The sequence below is a fragment of the Mytilus trossulus genome, unplaced genomic scaffold (genome assembly GCF_036588685.1).
Source record: "Mytilus trossulus isolate FHL-02 unplaced genomic scaffold, PNRI_Mtr1.1.1.hap1 h1tg000233l__unscaffolded, whole genome shotgun sequence".
In the NCBI taxonomy this organism is placed as follows: domain Eukaryota; kingdom Metazoa; phylum Mollusca; class Bivalvia; order Mytilida; family Mytilidae; genus Mytilus; species Mytilus trossulus.
The window spans coordinates 1126942-1141190 of record NW_026963314.1 but is presented as its reverse complement, the minus strand read 5'-3'; the positions used below and the strand labels follow the sequence as shown (position 1 = coordinate 1141190).

Below are 14249 nucleotides of genomic sequence, written 5' to 3'. Positions count from 1 at the left end.
CTTTATATGGGAATGTAAAGTAATGCTGTAAAGATGTGTTGTTCTTTGATACACATCCACTAACTGTGTGATGTTTGAAGAAGAAAACAAAATTCAAATTATAGTGCATGACATCTTTAAAAACCATTTACACATTGTTTAAGAGAACATTTTTATTTAAGTCATTTGCCTCAGCATTGTTTTTGGTATTCGAAACAAATATTCTATACGAATGTGTTGGTTTTAAATACAATCGAAACACATTCAAAATTGTATGGTGTTGTCGGTTTGCTGTCTCATACTCTTACTCCGGTTTTCATTTCTTTTTTTTTATATCCTGGAAAACTTACTTACAATATAGACTGTCCATTTGTTCTCGTTCGGAATAGGCATGACATATTTGCCACTTGACGACAAACAACAGATTAAGCTATTAGAAGTTTTATTAATATTAAACTTAATGACATGTTTACGTGTATTCGTGTGTTCATATTTAGAAAATAGGGAAGTATATATAAAGAAAAAGATGTGGTATGATTGCTAATGAGTCAACTCTCCACAAAAAACCAAAATGACACATAATTTTACAAATATAGGTCACCGTACAGCTTTCAACAATTAGCAAAGCCTATACCGCATAGTCAGCTATTAAAGGCTCCGAAATGACAGTGTAAAACAATTCAAACGAGAAAACTAATGGCCTTCTAATATAGAAAAAAATGATCGAAACACAAATATGTAACACGTAAACAAACGACAACCACTGAAGTATAAGCTCCTGACTTAGGACAGGCACATTCAAACATAATGTCACGGGGTTAAACATGTTAGCGGGATCCCAACCCTCCCCTTACCTGGGACAGCGGTATAACAGTACAAGATAAGAACTATAAAAATCAGTTGAAAAGGGGCTTAACTCGTCAGATGGACAAAAATACAAGTGGACGTGGCCAGGTACTTGTACATCCCAACAACAAAAATACACTATGAACAGATCTGAGAGTACTCGCAGTTAAGTGACAGCTAGGTCAAAGCTACTTGCAACTAATAATTTAAAAAAAAAAAAATCATGTATCTAAGACTTACTTATCAATCTGTACACATCCACCATCCAATGGATTTAGTGTAAAGACGTCATAAACAGTCAAGAGAAAAAACATGACCTTGTGCAATGCCAAGATACAGGTATCGACAGATTGTAGATCCATGAATGTGTATATGTAAACCATACCTAATAATGACTTCACGGTTCAGATTCGTTTACATAGAGTCATTCGAAATTAATTTATGGGTTTGTGTTATCATCCGAATACAAATTCAACTTGATGAATTATATTACAGAATTACTACAATAGTATCTTAAAGGTTCAAAATTTGTTTGTTTACTAAAAGCATGTAGTTGTTCATTTTTGTAATACACGATTGTCGCTTAAAGAAACAGCTATACATGTACATACTATTTGTTGAAAATTTTGCATCCGTCAAGGACGTGTTGTTAATGACTCATTTTAGTGCATCCTATAAGAACCAGCAACTATTTTATTTATGTACATATTATTAATTTGAACTTTTGAAATGTTTTTTGTTCATGTTACACAATGTGTATTTATTTTTTTATTTTAACCCACCGCGAGTGTTTTGCGTTTTCAATAAAGATTATTTATTATAGAAAGCTTAATCATATATGCGTATGTCTTTAATCTTAAAATGTCCTCAACATGCCCAATATAAAAACTTTAAAAAATTAAGTTTGTCAATATTATTCTTCAGTTCATGGTCCCTTAATAGCATTAACAACAACCAAACCAAACCTCATGTCAGTAGGTTTTGGGAGACATTTATGTACGAAGAACCTCAATGTTCTCACGTCTGGTCCTATATTTGCCACTGAACGTTGTAGAAACCACCTTCAATATTTCACGTCCTTGCGAAAACGAAGGCCAGAGAAAAAAAGCAAAAGTGGTATACGTCAATGACATTATACGCAAACGAAAAATGATATGTGAAATATACGTCAGTGATATAGTACATCATGACCACAAAACATAAGAAAAAGATGTGATATATGTGAAGGAGACAGTAACAAAACGACAAAAAAAAGGAAAAATGTTTGTCATCGATCAAATGTTTTTGTTCAGTGTATGTTCACTTGAGTTAATATGTCTTGTGATTGAGTTAAGACATGTCAATTCATATGTTATAGTGTGCAATTATTTACACCTCTCCTTAGTCAGGAACCATCTGATGTTCAGTATTTGTCGATTGTTGTCGTGGTTCATACGCGTTTCTCGTTTTTTTTCTTTATATTAGACCGTTGGTTTCGTTTAAATAGTTTTAAACAAGTAACTTCTGAGACATTTTAAAGCTTGCTGTTCTATGTGAGGCAAAGCTCCGTGATGAAGACCGTACCTTAACCTATACAGGTTTACTTTTATAAATTCTGGCTATGATGGAGATTTCTCTTATTGGCACACATACCATATCTTCAATAAGATCCTTACAACGCAGATAATAAAAAAAATGGTGAATATACGTCAATAAGACAATAACTCTACGACGTAGATACTTAAAAGAATATGTACTATCCCCTTACAACGAAGATTATAAAAAGATGTTGAATACACATCAATGAGACTATACCCTTAAGACGCAGATAATAAAAAAATATATGGAATAAACGTCAATGAGACTTTAACCTTACGACACAAATAATAAAAAGGAGATGAATATACGTCAATAAGACCATACCCTTACGATGCAGATTTTAAAAAGATGTGGAATTTATCTCCATAAGACTATAACCTTACGACGCAGATAAAAAAAAAGATGTGGAATATACGTCAATAAGACTATAACTCTACGACGTAGATACTTAAAAGAATATGTACTATCCCCTTACGACGAAGATTATAAAAAGATGTTGAATACACATCAATGAGACTATACCCTTAAGACGCAGATAATAAAAAAAATATGGAATAAACGTCAATGAGACTTTAACCTTACGACACAAATAATAAAAAGGAGATGAATATACGTCAATAAGACCATACCCTTACGATGCAGATTTTAAAAATATGTGGAATTTACCTCCATAAGACTATAACCTTGCGACGCAGATAAAAAAAAAAAGATGTGGAATATACGTCAAAGAGACTTTCCCTTTACGACACAAATAATAAAAAGAGCTGGAATATACGTCAATAAGACTACCCCTACGACGCCAATGAAAAAAAGATGTAGAATATACCTCTATGCAACTATCCCTTCCGACGCATATAATAAAAAGATGTGGAATATAAGTCAAAGAGACTATACCCTTAAGACGCAGATAATTAAACATGTGGAAAATACGTCAATCAAACTTTACCCTTACGACACAGATACAAAAAAGATATGATGGAAAATACATTTGTACGTCAATAAGATCATACCCTTACGGTGCAGATTACAAACAAATGTGGTAAATACATCAATAAGACTTTTACCTTTACGATTCAAATAATAAAGAGATGTTAAATGTACGTCAATAAGATTATAAAAAAAGATGTGGAATATACGTCAATCAGACTTTACCTTTACGATGCAAATAAAAAAACGATGTGAAATATACGTCAAAGAAACTTTTACCTTACGACGCAGATAATAAAAAGATGTGGAATATACGTCAATGAGACTATACCCTTTTGATTGATATAATAAAAAGACGTGAAATATACGTTAATGAGACTATGATCTTACGGTGTAGATAATAACAAGAGGTGGAATGAACGTCAATGAGACTATACTCTTTACGACGCAGATAATAAAAAAAATGTGTAATATACGTCAATTATACTATACCCTTAACACACAGATAATATAAAGATATGGAACATACGTCAATGAGACTTTCCTCTTAAGACACAGATAATAGGATCCTCAATGCTCTTCAACTTTGTAATTGTTTGGCTTTATACATATTTTGATTTGAGCATCACTGATGAGTCTTATGTAGACGAAACGCGCGTCTGGCGTACTAAATTATAATCCTGGTACCTTTGATAACTAAATATAATAAAAAGATGTGGAATATATGTCAATGATAAATACCCTTAACACACAGATAATATAAAGATATGGAACATACGTCAATGAGACTTTCCTCTTAAGACACAGATAATAAAACGATGCGGAATATATGTCACTGAGACTATGTCCTTACGACGCAGATAATAAACAGATTTAAATTTCTTTTCGTTGAGACTTGGGGTTTTTCCCCAGTGATACTATTTATAAGTTCAAGGTTGGTTAGTGAGAGTAGTTGTATTACAAGTCCTTGTTTTGGTTATAAATATAGATGGGTAAAATATGCTCGTGAAATACTTTGGCGGTTTAAAAGGTGGGGTCCCGTTATATTATATAAAGTAAATTTGCGAGTGTCATTTATCGAAAGTGCTCGATCACAGTAACTATGACAGTTTTTGAAGTTTATTCCTAACCATGTTATGTCAAACTCCGATCCAGATCTAGATGCGAGAGATCCTACAGAGTCCAGTGGTGTTTATACTGATTTGTCGACAGACGGTGCTGTGTCACTCTTCTCTACCGTATTGAGTAATGCGTAAGAACAACAATATTCAACATTTTGAGAGCCGTTTTGCGAACGAGAAGTCGGAGAAAGCTACTGGAGTAGATGCAACAGATTTTAAATTCAAGAAGGAAGGTTACCGCATTCAACACATTTTTAATATTGAACGTTCGGATAAATTGTCCAAAATTGAAAGTTTTGTTAAGTTTAATTCTTTGGACGCCGCATCAAGCCGTATTTCAGAAAAGAAAGAGACGGTAAGAAAACGCAATAAAATTCTTAAAATTGCCGATAAGCATGGGTGGGATACTGTTAATGAGTATTTGGATAGTCCTTTGGCTGATGATAAAGACGATGCCGCCAACTTACGGTCCGCGATCACCAGAGCTAGATCAAGGAGAAGAAATTACAAACCATATGATCGTCCGGTGGAAAAATAAACAAATGGTTATGGCCGTGCAGAAATCAACGGTACAAAATTCAACACCAAAGAATGTTTTCGTGGCTTTAGACAATTCAACGCCAATGACGGGAACCGTGGTAAACCAAACAGCAATTTCCAATCAGCAGTGTGCTATTACTGCATCCAAACGGGTCACTTCGCAAGAGCCTGTCCATTCAAAGGAGCCCAATCTGCAACAGTCAGCTCACCAAAAGACCAGTTGCCAAAATCAACATGAGGTGAATTCTTCACAGTCATCATTTATTAATGAAGTTGAGTATAGTTTTGATATTATTAACAATTATGAGACAGAATCGGGAAAAACACTTATTAATGTCAAAGGCAATTTAAGAAGAAATGTTGAGTTCTGGAAAAATGTTTTATGCGCAAATGATTTTATTATTAATACTATAAATTTAGGATATAGAATACCTTTTGTAAGTGAACCGAATTTGGCATTTTTACGAAATAATATGGCTGTTATAAAATATTCAGATTTTGTCGAAAAATCCATATTCGAGTTACTTGACTCACATTGTATTAAAGAAGTCAGATGTCCACCTTTTGTTGTGAACCCTTTAACGGTATCTGTACAAAGTTCAGGTAAAATGAGATTAGTACTCGATTTACGTCATGTTAATCAATATGTTGACAAACAAAAGGTGAAATTTGAGGGTGTAAACGAAGCGTTAAATTATGCAGTTAACGCTGAATATGGATATAAATTTGATTTTCGGTCGGGATATCACCATATTGATATACATGATGATCACCAAAAATATTAGGCTTTTCATGGAAATTTGGCAATAAAATCAGATGTTATACTGTTTCTGTTTTACCATTCGGCCTATCATCAGCTGGTCATATTTTCACTAAGACAGTTAGATTTTTAGTTAAAAGTGGAGATTTATGGGTTATCCCATCATAGTTTATTTAGACGATGGTTTTGGTTTAGCTGTCGATTTTGATGCATGTACAAAAATGGCTAATCAGATTCGTGCTGATTTTAAAAAATCTGGTTTTGTTGCTAATGAAATTAAAAGCGTGTGGACACCACAACAGAGTATTGAATGGAATTTATATAATAGTTCATCAGAAATACCAAACAAAAATTTTCAGGGTTTGAAATTGTGCATTTCTGCATTATTAGAAGGTACGATTAGACCAACTTGTAGAGATTTAGCTAAAGTATGTGGTAAAATTATATCCATGAAACCAGCATTGGGTTATATTTGTCAAATTATGACTAGACATTTGCATATGATGATTAACACTAGGATATATTGGGATTCTTTTATACATTCGAATGACGAAATTTTACAAGAACTCAGATTTTGGTATTTTCAGTGTGAAAATTACATTTTGAATGTATAACTCCGATGTTGATATTACCTGAACGAATTATATATTCAGACGCTAGTGAATATGCTGGCGCAGGTTTTACTGTAGGTGATAACCATATTTTACATTTTATGTGGGATAAAGAAAACAGAATTAAGAGTTCTACTTGGAGAGAATTAAAAGCTGTCAAAAATATATTAGAATCATTACAATTTATGTTATGCGGAAAACTTTTTAAACTTTATACAGACAACCAGAATGTTGTTAAAATTGTACAGAGAGGTAGCATGAAATTAGATTTAAAAGTTATATCATTAGATATTTTTCACATGATTATGTTTAAACAACAATTTAGTATTAGAAGTAGAATGGATACCTTGGAATGAAAATACCTGCGCAGATGTGCTTAGTAAAATGTTTGATTTTGATGACTGGGGTGTTTCACAAAATATATTTTTTTTTAATTCTGTATAGGGTCCATTTACTTGTGATACTTTTGTAGACGACAGAAATAAGAAATTAGCTGTATTCTTTTCATTTTTTTTAACTCTAGGTACATCAGGTGTAGATGCATTTGCATATGATTAGTCAAAATTTAATAATTCGGTAGTTCCTCCTGTTAATTTAATTACTCGGGCAATCAATTATATGCAGATGTGCAAAGCCAAATGTGTTTTAGTAGTACCGAAAGGAAGTCTGCCATTTTTTGGGCTAGAATTGAAGATTGAAGAACTGACACTTTACTGACAAAAATTTATAAAGGATTTTTTTTTTTTTTTTTTTTTAATAAAATAATGTCTTTATTGCACTTTTCTTTGCTGTTGTAACAAATTACTCGACCTACAGCAGTTGACCGAGTATCCCTGTGAATTAGTCACTGGATAACCAGGGAATTTATTCAGTGAATTCATATATAAGATCATAGTTTGTTAGTTTTACAGTTCATGGTTATTACATACATTTTACAAACTATATTGTTTCATGATTACGGAAAGTGTACAGTTTTGTCCGGTTTTGTTTCTAAAGATTAAAACTTTATGATCGTTGACCTTTAACCTTATTGATGAAAGCCGTTGAAGCTGGTTGATCAATTGTCCGGATTAATTTATATGTTTTATTGATACACACGAACAACTTAAACTTTAGTTAAAAATTACATGTGGTAAGTTTCGACATTGTAGTTGGAAATTCATTTGATTAGGTGATAAAGTGTGTATAAAAAGTATTTTGAGACAAAATTCTGTACATTTTCACAAAGCATGATGTTTTGGTTTATTACCAAGTGCTCAGATATATTGTCAACTTTTGCTACACAAATTCTATACATGAAAAAAATATTATATATAGCTATTCATGATCTTGTAACTTGTAACTTGTATATCGTAACTTCCTCCAATAAAGGAGCACCTCAATCATGAGTATTCCACCACCTTGTAAATGTACATGTTTATCTCTAAATGATTAAAATATAAAAGTCACACTGGTAGACATCTATCATCATTAAAAGGAATATTAAAAGTGGTTGTATATACATATGTATCGGCATAAAAACGTGAGGTAATTCAATGTCATGACATTTAAGATCTAAAATATATTTTCTCGATATTTACAGTTTATTTACATGTTGATCCACGGAAATCGGTCTTCTGTATATTTGCTGGCTTTTATCTGTATACCACAGTGTAGTGTGGCCACGTACCCACGCTTACTGCTTCAAAGGATTTTATGTATCTTTTTACATCATTTAGAAATTTTCTGTTTTTAGCATTAATATATATGTTAATTTCGTATGTGTTTAAAAATTCATTTCTGAAAATTGCATAAGCGTCTATGTCTTTTTGTATATAATTTGATATGTGAGTGCTTTTATGAATTGAATATAATAAGACAGTTAGGAAGAGATTTATATCATTATACATAGGATCATGTATTATATACAGTCAGGGGCATTACTTAAACAAGTAACAATTAAAATTACCTATACAAGTAATGTTGAAAACGAGGCTAATTTAAATATAACTTATATAAGTTATTTTTCTGAATATTATTTTTATAGGTGTCCAAGAATACAGATTTTACTAGCTTTAAATAATTTTCACAGTTATCTGGTTATTTTTCCCTTGATATATAAAAACTAATTCTTCAGAAACACTAATTAACTTTCCGACGCACTTATCTTTCATACCGACGCTTCTTGGTCAAAGATTGCTCTTGGGACTATTAAATTATCATTTTCCTCTAAAATCTTGAAGGTAGACTGATATAAATAGATAGATACTTGTGAATTAATTAAGACCTGAAGTTATTTATAATTTGTAACCTAAATCAATTACATATGTGCCTTAGATAAGTGTAATTGTTATTTTTTTTAAAAATGTTTAAAATAACTTATTCAAGTAATATTTTTGTCATTATTTTCAAAGTAACCCTTTATCTCTATACTCCTCTCAAATCTGATAAATTCTTTATTTTATGATATAAAATGTTGTTTAAAATCATGAAAACTACATTTAGTCTATGTTTCTTTTGAAATTTAAAATAACTCTATTAAGTAATTTTATTATTTTTGAAAGAAAAAAATACTTATATAAGTAATTAAAAAAAATAACTTGTTTAAGTAACGCCCCTGACTGATATAGCCCAGTACTAAAGTTTTATAATTAAAAATATGTGACCCAATTTTGATTTTGCTTACAAGTACATATATTTTCTTCCAAAATTCATGAAAGAATTGACATTTGAGAAAAAAGTGTTCGTAATCTTCAGTCACGTTACACAAGTCACACATACTTGTTTCTTGTATGTGCCATTGTAGTAATAATTGTTTATATGGTAGGATGAAATGGAGTAATTTCCATCTTAACATTTTATATTTGTTATTAATTAAATAGGTAAAAGTAAATTGAAGCACATTATTTATTGGAGTGATTGATTCTAGATTGAAGATGTTTTTCCATTTGAGAACCCTAGTGGTCTCTCCTCATTTTTGTTATTTAAATAGTTATATATGTCTTTGGATGACATATTTTCAATTAGTTCTGTTTTTTTGTTAACAATCAAGGACAAGTTTAATTTTGTTTTTACAGAAGTTTTCAAAGATTTGTCAGATTTTAATGTACTAACCCATTCTTTTGGAATACAATTTTTCCATTTTAAAAGTTCTGAGATCCAATTGGATTTTGAGGTTAGTTTTTTTCAATATAAGTTTTTGTGATATGTGCCCTTTTTGGTCAATTATATCATTAATGAAAATAATACCATCTTTTATCCAATTTGGTTAAACTAAACATTTTCCTAAATTTTATATTTTTATTACCCCACAACATTTGCTGCCTAATATTTCTAAAATTTATGATAGGTGTATTACTTGTTGGTGTATTATATGCTTCATACCAGCTCTTTAATATGTTCAAGTAAAATGAGGGTAGAACATTACTTAAATTAGGTAATGATTTTATGTTGTCAGGCATCATGTGAAATATAAGGTTGTTTTTACCAAATTTATGGAAATAATATGTTGGAATGACTTTCCAATTAGCAAATTCTTTTGCCGTTAATCGTTTAACCCATGAAATATTTAGTGCATTTAAGAAGCAATCAATGTCTGTCATTTTTTAGACCTCCATTTGTGTAATCTTTGGTTAGTGTTGAACGTTTTACCTTTTCTTGTTTTTTATTCCATATAAAGTTATAAACAATTTTTTTTAAATCTTTTATGTACATTTGGGGTATTGAAAGAACCAAAGTCAAAAAAGTAAGATTAGGTAAAATAAGCGACTTAACAACTGTTATTCGTCCTATTATGGTTAAATTTCTTTTTTCCCAATCAAGTATTATTTTTTTTTGTTTTTTCAATATTTAATTTGTCACATTCACTTTTATCTAATCCAAAGTAAACACCTAGACTTTTAATTGGTTCTTTGCTCCAGTGTATATTTTCAATGTTATCTTTACAATGTTTAAGTCTACCTAACCATATACCTTCTGTTTTAGATTTATTCAGTTTTAAACCAGAAAGTGTTCCAAATATTTCTATTAGGTTTAATGCTTGGTGTATTTCATTTTTTGAACTGAGAAAGAGTGTTGTGTCATCAGCCAATTGGGAAATTTTTAAACTATGCGTTTTTTCATCAAGTTTAATTTGAAACCCTTTAATGTTTGAATCTTGTCTTACTCTACAGTCCAGAATTTCAACTGCTATAACAAAAATAAGAGAACTTAACGGACATCCTTGTTTTATACCACGGTGAAGACTATAGGTTTCTGAGATCCAGCCGTTATTAGACAGGCATCCTTTAGTATCATTGTATAACGTTTTAACCCATTTTAAGAAGGAGTGTGGTATTCCAAATGTAAGAAGAGATTCATACATGAAGGGCCAATCTAAAGAATCAAAGGCTTTGGAAAAGTCTATGAACAATAAAACCCAATCTATATTAAATTTTTCTGAGTAGTCTATAATATCTTGAATCTGGCGAATGTTAAAACCTATGTACCGATTTTTTTATATATCCATTCTGATCGCTATGAATAATTTTGGACAACACTATCTTTAATCTTTGCGCTAAGGCATAGGCCATAAGCTTAGTGTCTACATTTAATAAAGTGATTGGCCTGTAGTTATCTAATGATAATGGATCATTTTTTTGTATATAATAAGGAGATAACACCTATTTTTTGGAGAGTTGTCATTGTTTTTCATAACATGTATTAAATACTTTCACTGCAGATTCTTTTAGGTATGACCAAAATGTTCGATAAAATTCTACACTGAGACCATCTAGTCCAGGGGATTTATTTAGTTTCATGTTAAATATAGCATTTGTACATTCTTCTAATGTTAGGTTGCCCCCCAATAGTTTACTGTTATTATTGGATAGTGAGTGATCTATCTTTGTTTGACTTATATATTTTTTTTTATTTCTGAAGGGTCCGGTTTAGTAATTTTATACAAATTTTGGTAGTAATTTTTCCCTAGAATAAGAATATCAGACGCGTCTGTATCAATATTACCATGGTCATTTCTAAGGGCGGAAATGGTTTTCTTGGTTTGTCTTGATTTTTCAAGACCCAAAAAATATTTTGTTGTATTTTTCCCCTTCCTCTGCCCATCTGACTCGGGATCTAATTTGTGCACCTCTAGTTTCTTTTACATATAAATTTTGTAAATTGTTGTCTACATTATTTATTTCTTTTTTAAGATGTTGAAAATTACATGATTTTTCATTTAAGAATTTTAACTTATTTTCTAAATGTTTAATTTCATTTTTACTTTCAGCAGCCTTTTGTTTGCAGTATGCAATGGTTGCCTCCCTTACTTCAGTTTTGAAAATGTCCCAAGTAACTCGAGGATCATTATTTTTGGTGAGTATTTTTTCTTGATGAGTATCAATTAGTTTAATTATTATTTCTTTGTATTTTGTATCATTCAGTATACTATTATTCATCTTAAAGAATCCTTTGCCTTTATTTTAAGCTTTAAGTCTTATTTGTAAAGAGATTGCTTGATGATCTGTATGTGATATTAGTGCAGGTCTTATGTCTGCTGATATTATGTGCGGTCTTATATATGGGCTTATTAGAAAAAAATCAATTCTGCTTGCAACACTTTTATTGTTTTTTTCTTCTCCGTGTAAATTGACTGCTGTTTTGATTTAGTTCTCTCCAAATATCAATAAGTTTATATTTTTTTATAAGTTGCTTTAAACTGTTAACAGGTTTATTTTGATTATTAGGGCTAATACTTTTTCTATCAAATGAAGTTAAACTTTCATTCATATCAGCCCCCATTATTAATATTCCTAAGCGGTTATTGTTAATGATATTGTTTACTTTTTTGAAAAAAAGAGTTTCTATTTTGACGAATTTTCGGAGCATATATATTTAGTAGCGTAAAAATATTACCATCAAGTTCTATGTAAATGAGTATTATTCTTCCATCATTATCTCTAGTTTCATTAATAGTTTTATTTTTTATGTTATCTTTTATAAGAATTGTTACGCCTCTTGATTGTGAATTTCAGAAACTATGGTAAAGTTTCCCTTTTATCTCATTGTTTATGAAATTTTCATGTTTTTCAATAAAGTGTGATTCTTGTATGAATAAAATATTACATTTTTGGTTTTTGCACCATAGGTTTAATCTTTCTCTCTTTTCTTTTTGCCCGAAGCCTTGACAGTTTAAGGAACATATATTTAGTTTTTCACTCATTATAGAGATTATTTATTTTTATATTACACGTCATACACGTATCTTCAGAATTATACAATAGAGACAAAAGGTTAAGCTTAAAAAGTAAATAAGTTGATATCATATTGTTAATATACACACAGAAATTGTTTACATACACATTTAAATTATACACATATAAATAATATAGATAACAGTTGAATTTTATTTCTAAATTACGTAGTGTCATGTGTTTAAACATGTTAAAACCAACATTAATCATGATGATGAATTTTATGTTGTGTGTGATAATCATATACTTGTTCACATGTTTGTTTAAGAAAAATAAAAAATAAATCATTATTACGTTTATTTTCTTTTTCAGGTTGATGTGTCTGTTGCATAGAACCTCTAGAAGAGATTTTGTATTTTGCGCAAATTTACTTTTTGGATTTTCATGATACACAAATAGGAGTATTTTTCTCACAGCGTAAAGGATTTTAGAGAATATAAAAATCAAAAAAAAAATGTTTGTGGCTGGATCACAGTCATGACAATAGTATTTTTGCAAAACAGCCATTTAACAGTCACGTGTTGGTACTGTTAGTTGATTTTAGCTAATGTTTATTTTTATGAAATATGTGAATTACCGATGAGTGTGAAATTTTATGTATGAACATTATTTGTTAAATCGCTGGGAGCGACGTATTTGGTTGCAAAGTTGCACCATGGAATGTTGTAATGTATGAATATTATTTATTATAATGTATGAACATTATGTATTAGGTCGCTGGGTCGATGCGATTGGTTGCAAAGTTCACCATGGAATGTTGTATAGTTAAATTTATGTATACAGATATCATTCAAAAATTTTGATTTTCATTTATTCTTTTGTCTATTTATAGTCTCAATGGGAACAGTTTGAAGATTATGGCAATAATCAAAGATTAGCCAGTGTGATTGAAGTGTTACCGTCTATTATCGAATCATCTAAAGCCAAGTCTACTTATAATAAATATCGTATTTATTTTGAAAAAATTCGGAAATGGTGTGTTTTGTTCGGACTACAGTATTCACAAGCTACATCTACTACTATTTCGCTTTATATTGGTGAACTTATTCAGCAAGGAATTAGTGTGTCAGTTTTGGAGTGTAATTATTATTCTATTAACTGGCATCATGATAAGAACTTTAAAGACAATCCTTGTTCAGATGAATTTCTTTCCTTGATTGTCGAGGGTGGTAAAAAAATAAATGAAAAACAACCAGTCACACCTAAAATTTTACAGATGATTATTTCTTAATATGGTATAGAGAATGATTTGTCTAGTTTGAGAATATGTGTGTTAAATTTATTAGGTTTTTCAGGTTTCCTAAGATACAGTGAATTAGCTGCTATAAAGTCAAAACATATTACTTTTTTTGTTAGTTATATGTTTAATCTTTCAGAAAAGAGTAAAACCGATATTTATAGGCGAGGTAGTACAGTTATTATTTCTAAAACCGGATGAAATCTTTGTCCCGTTAAGTGGTTATTAAGATATTTACAGTTAGCTAACATTGAGTTAGATTCTGATCAGTATATTTTCCGCGCATTGTGTTTTTTAAAACCTAGAGGCATTCATAAGTTGTGAAGTAAGAATTCTCCACTTTCTTATACCAGGGCACGAGAGATTTTGCTTGTGGCATTGGAATCTATAGGATTAGATAAGAGCAAATTTGGTTTGCATAGTTTAAGAAGTGGTGGG

General features: G+C 30.6%; 1 protein-coding gene and 1 long non-coding RNA gene across 2 annotated transcripts; both read left to right on the top strand.

Annotated features, from left to right (window-relative positions):
- Positions 1–4903: 4903 nt before the first annotated feature.
- On the top strand, positions 4904–5776 carry LOC134701167 (uncharacterized). The gene has a single exon (XM_063562308.1). It carries the CDS (start codon positions 4904–4906, stop codon positions 5774–5776), a length of 873 nt encoding a protein of 290 aa, XP_063418378.1.
- A 1424-nt stretch (positions 5777–7200) lies between these two features.
- On the top strand, positions 7201–12951 carry LOC134701192 (uncharacterized). The gene is made up of 3 exons (XR_010104059.1): positions 7201–7494; positions 11611–11696; positions 12887–12951. It is a non-coding gene; the product is annotated as an uncharacterized LOC134701192 (long non-coding RNA).
- Positions 12952–14249: the final 1298 nt, after the last annotated feature.

Bases quoted from the DNA above. Each gene is read 5' to 3' on its own strand.
- LOC134701167 (XM_063562308.1), top strand. From the start codon at position 4,904: ATGCCGCCAACTTACGGTCCGCGATCACCAGAGCTAGATCAAGGAGAA.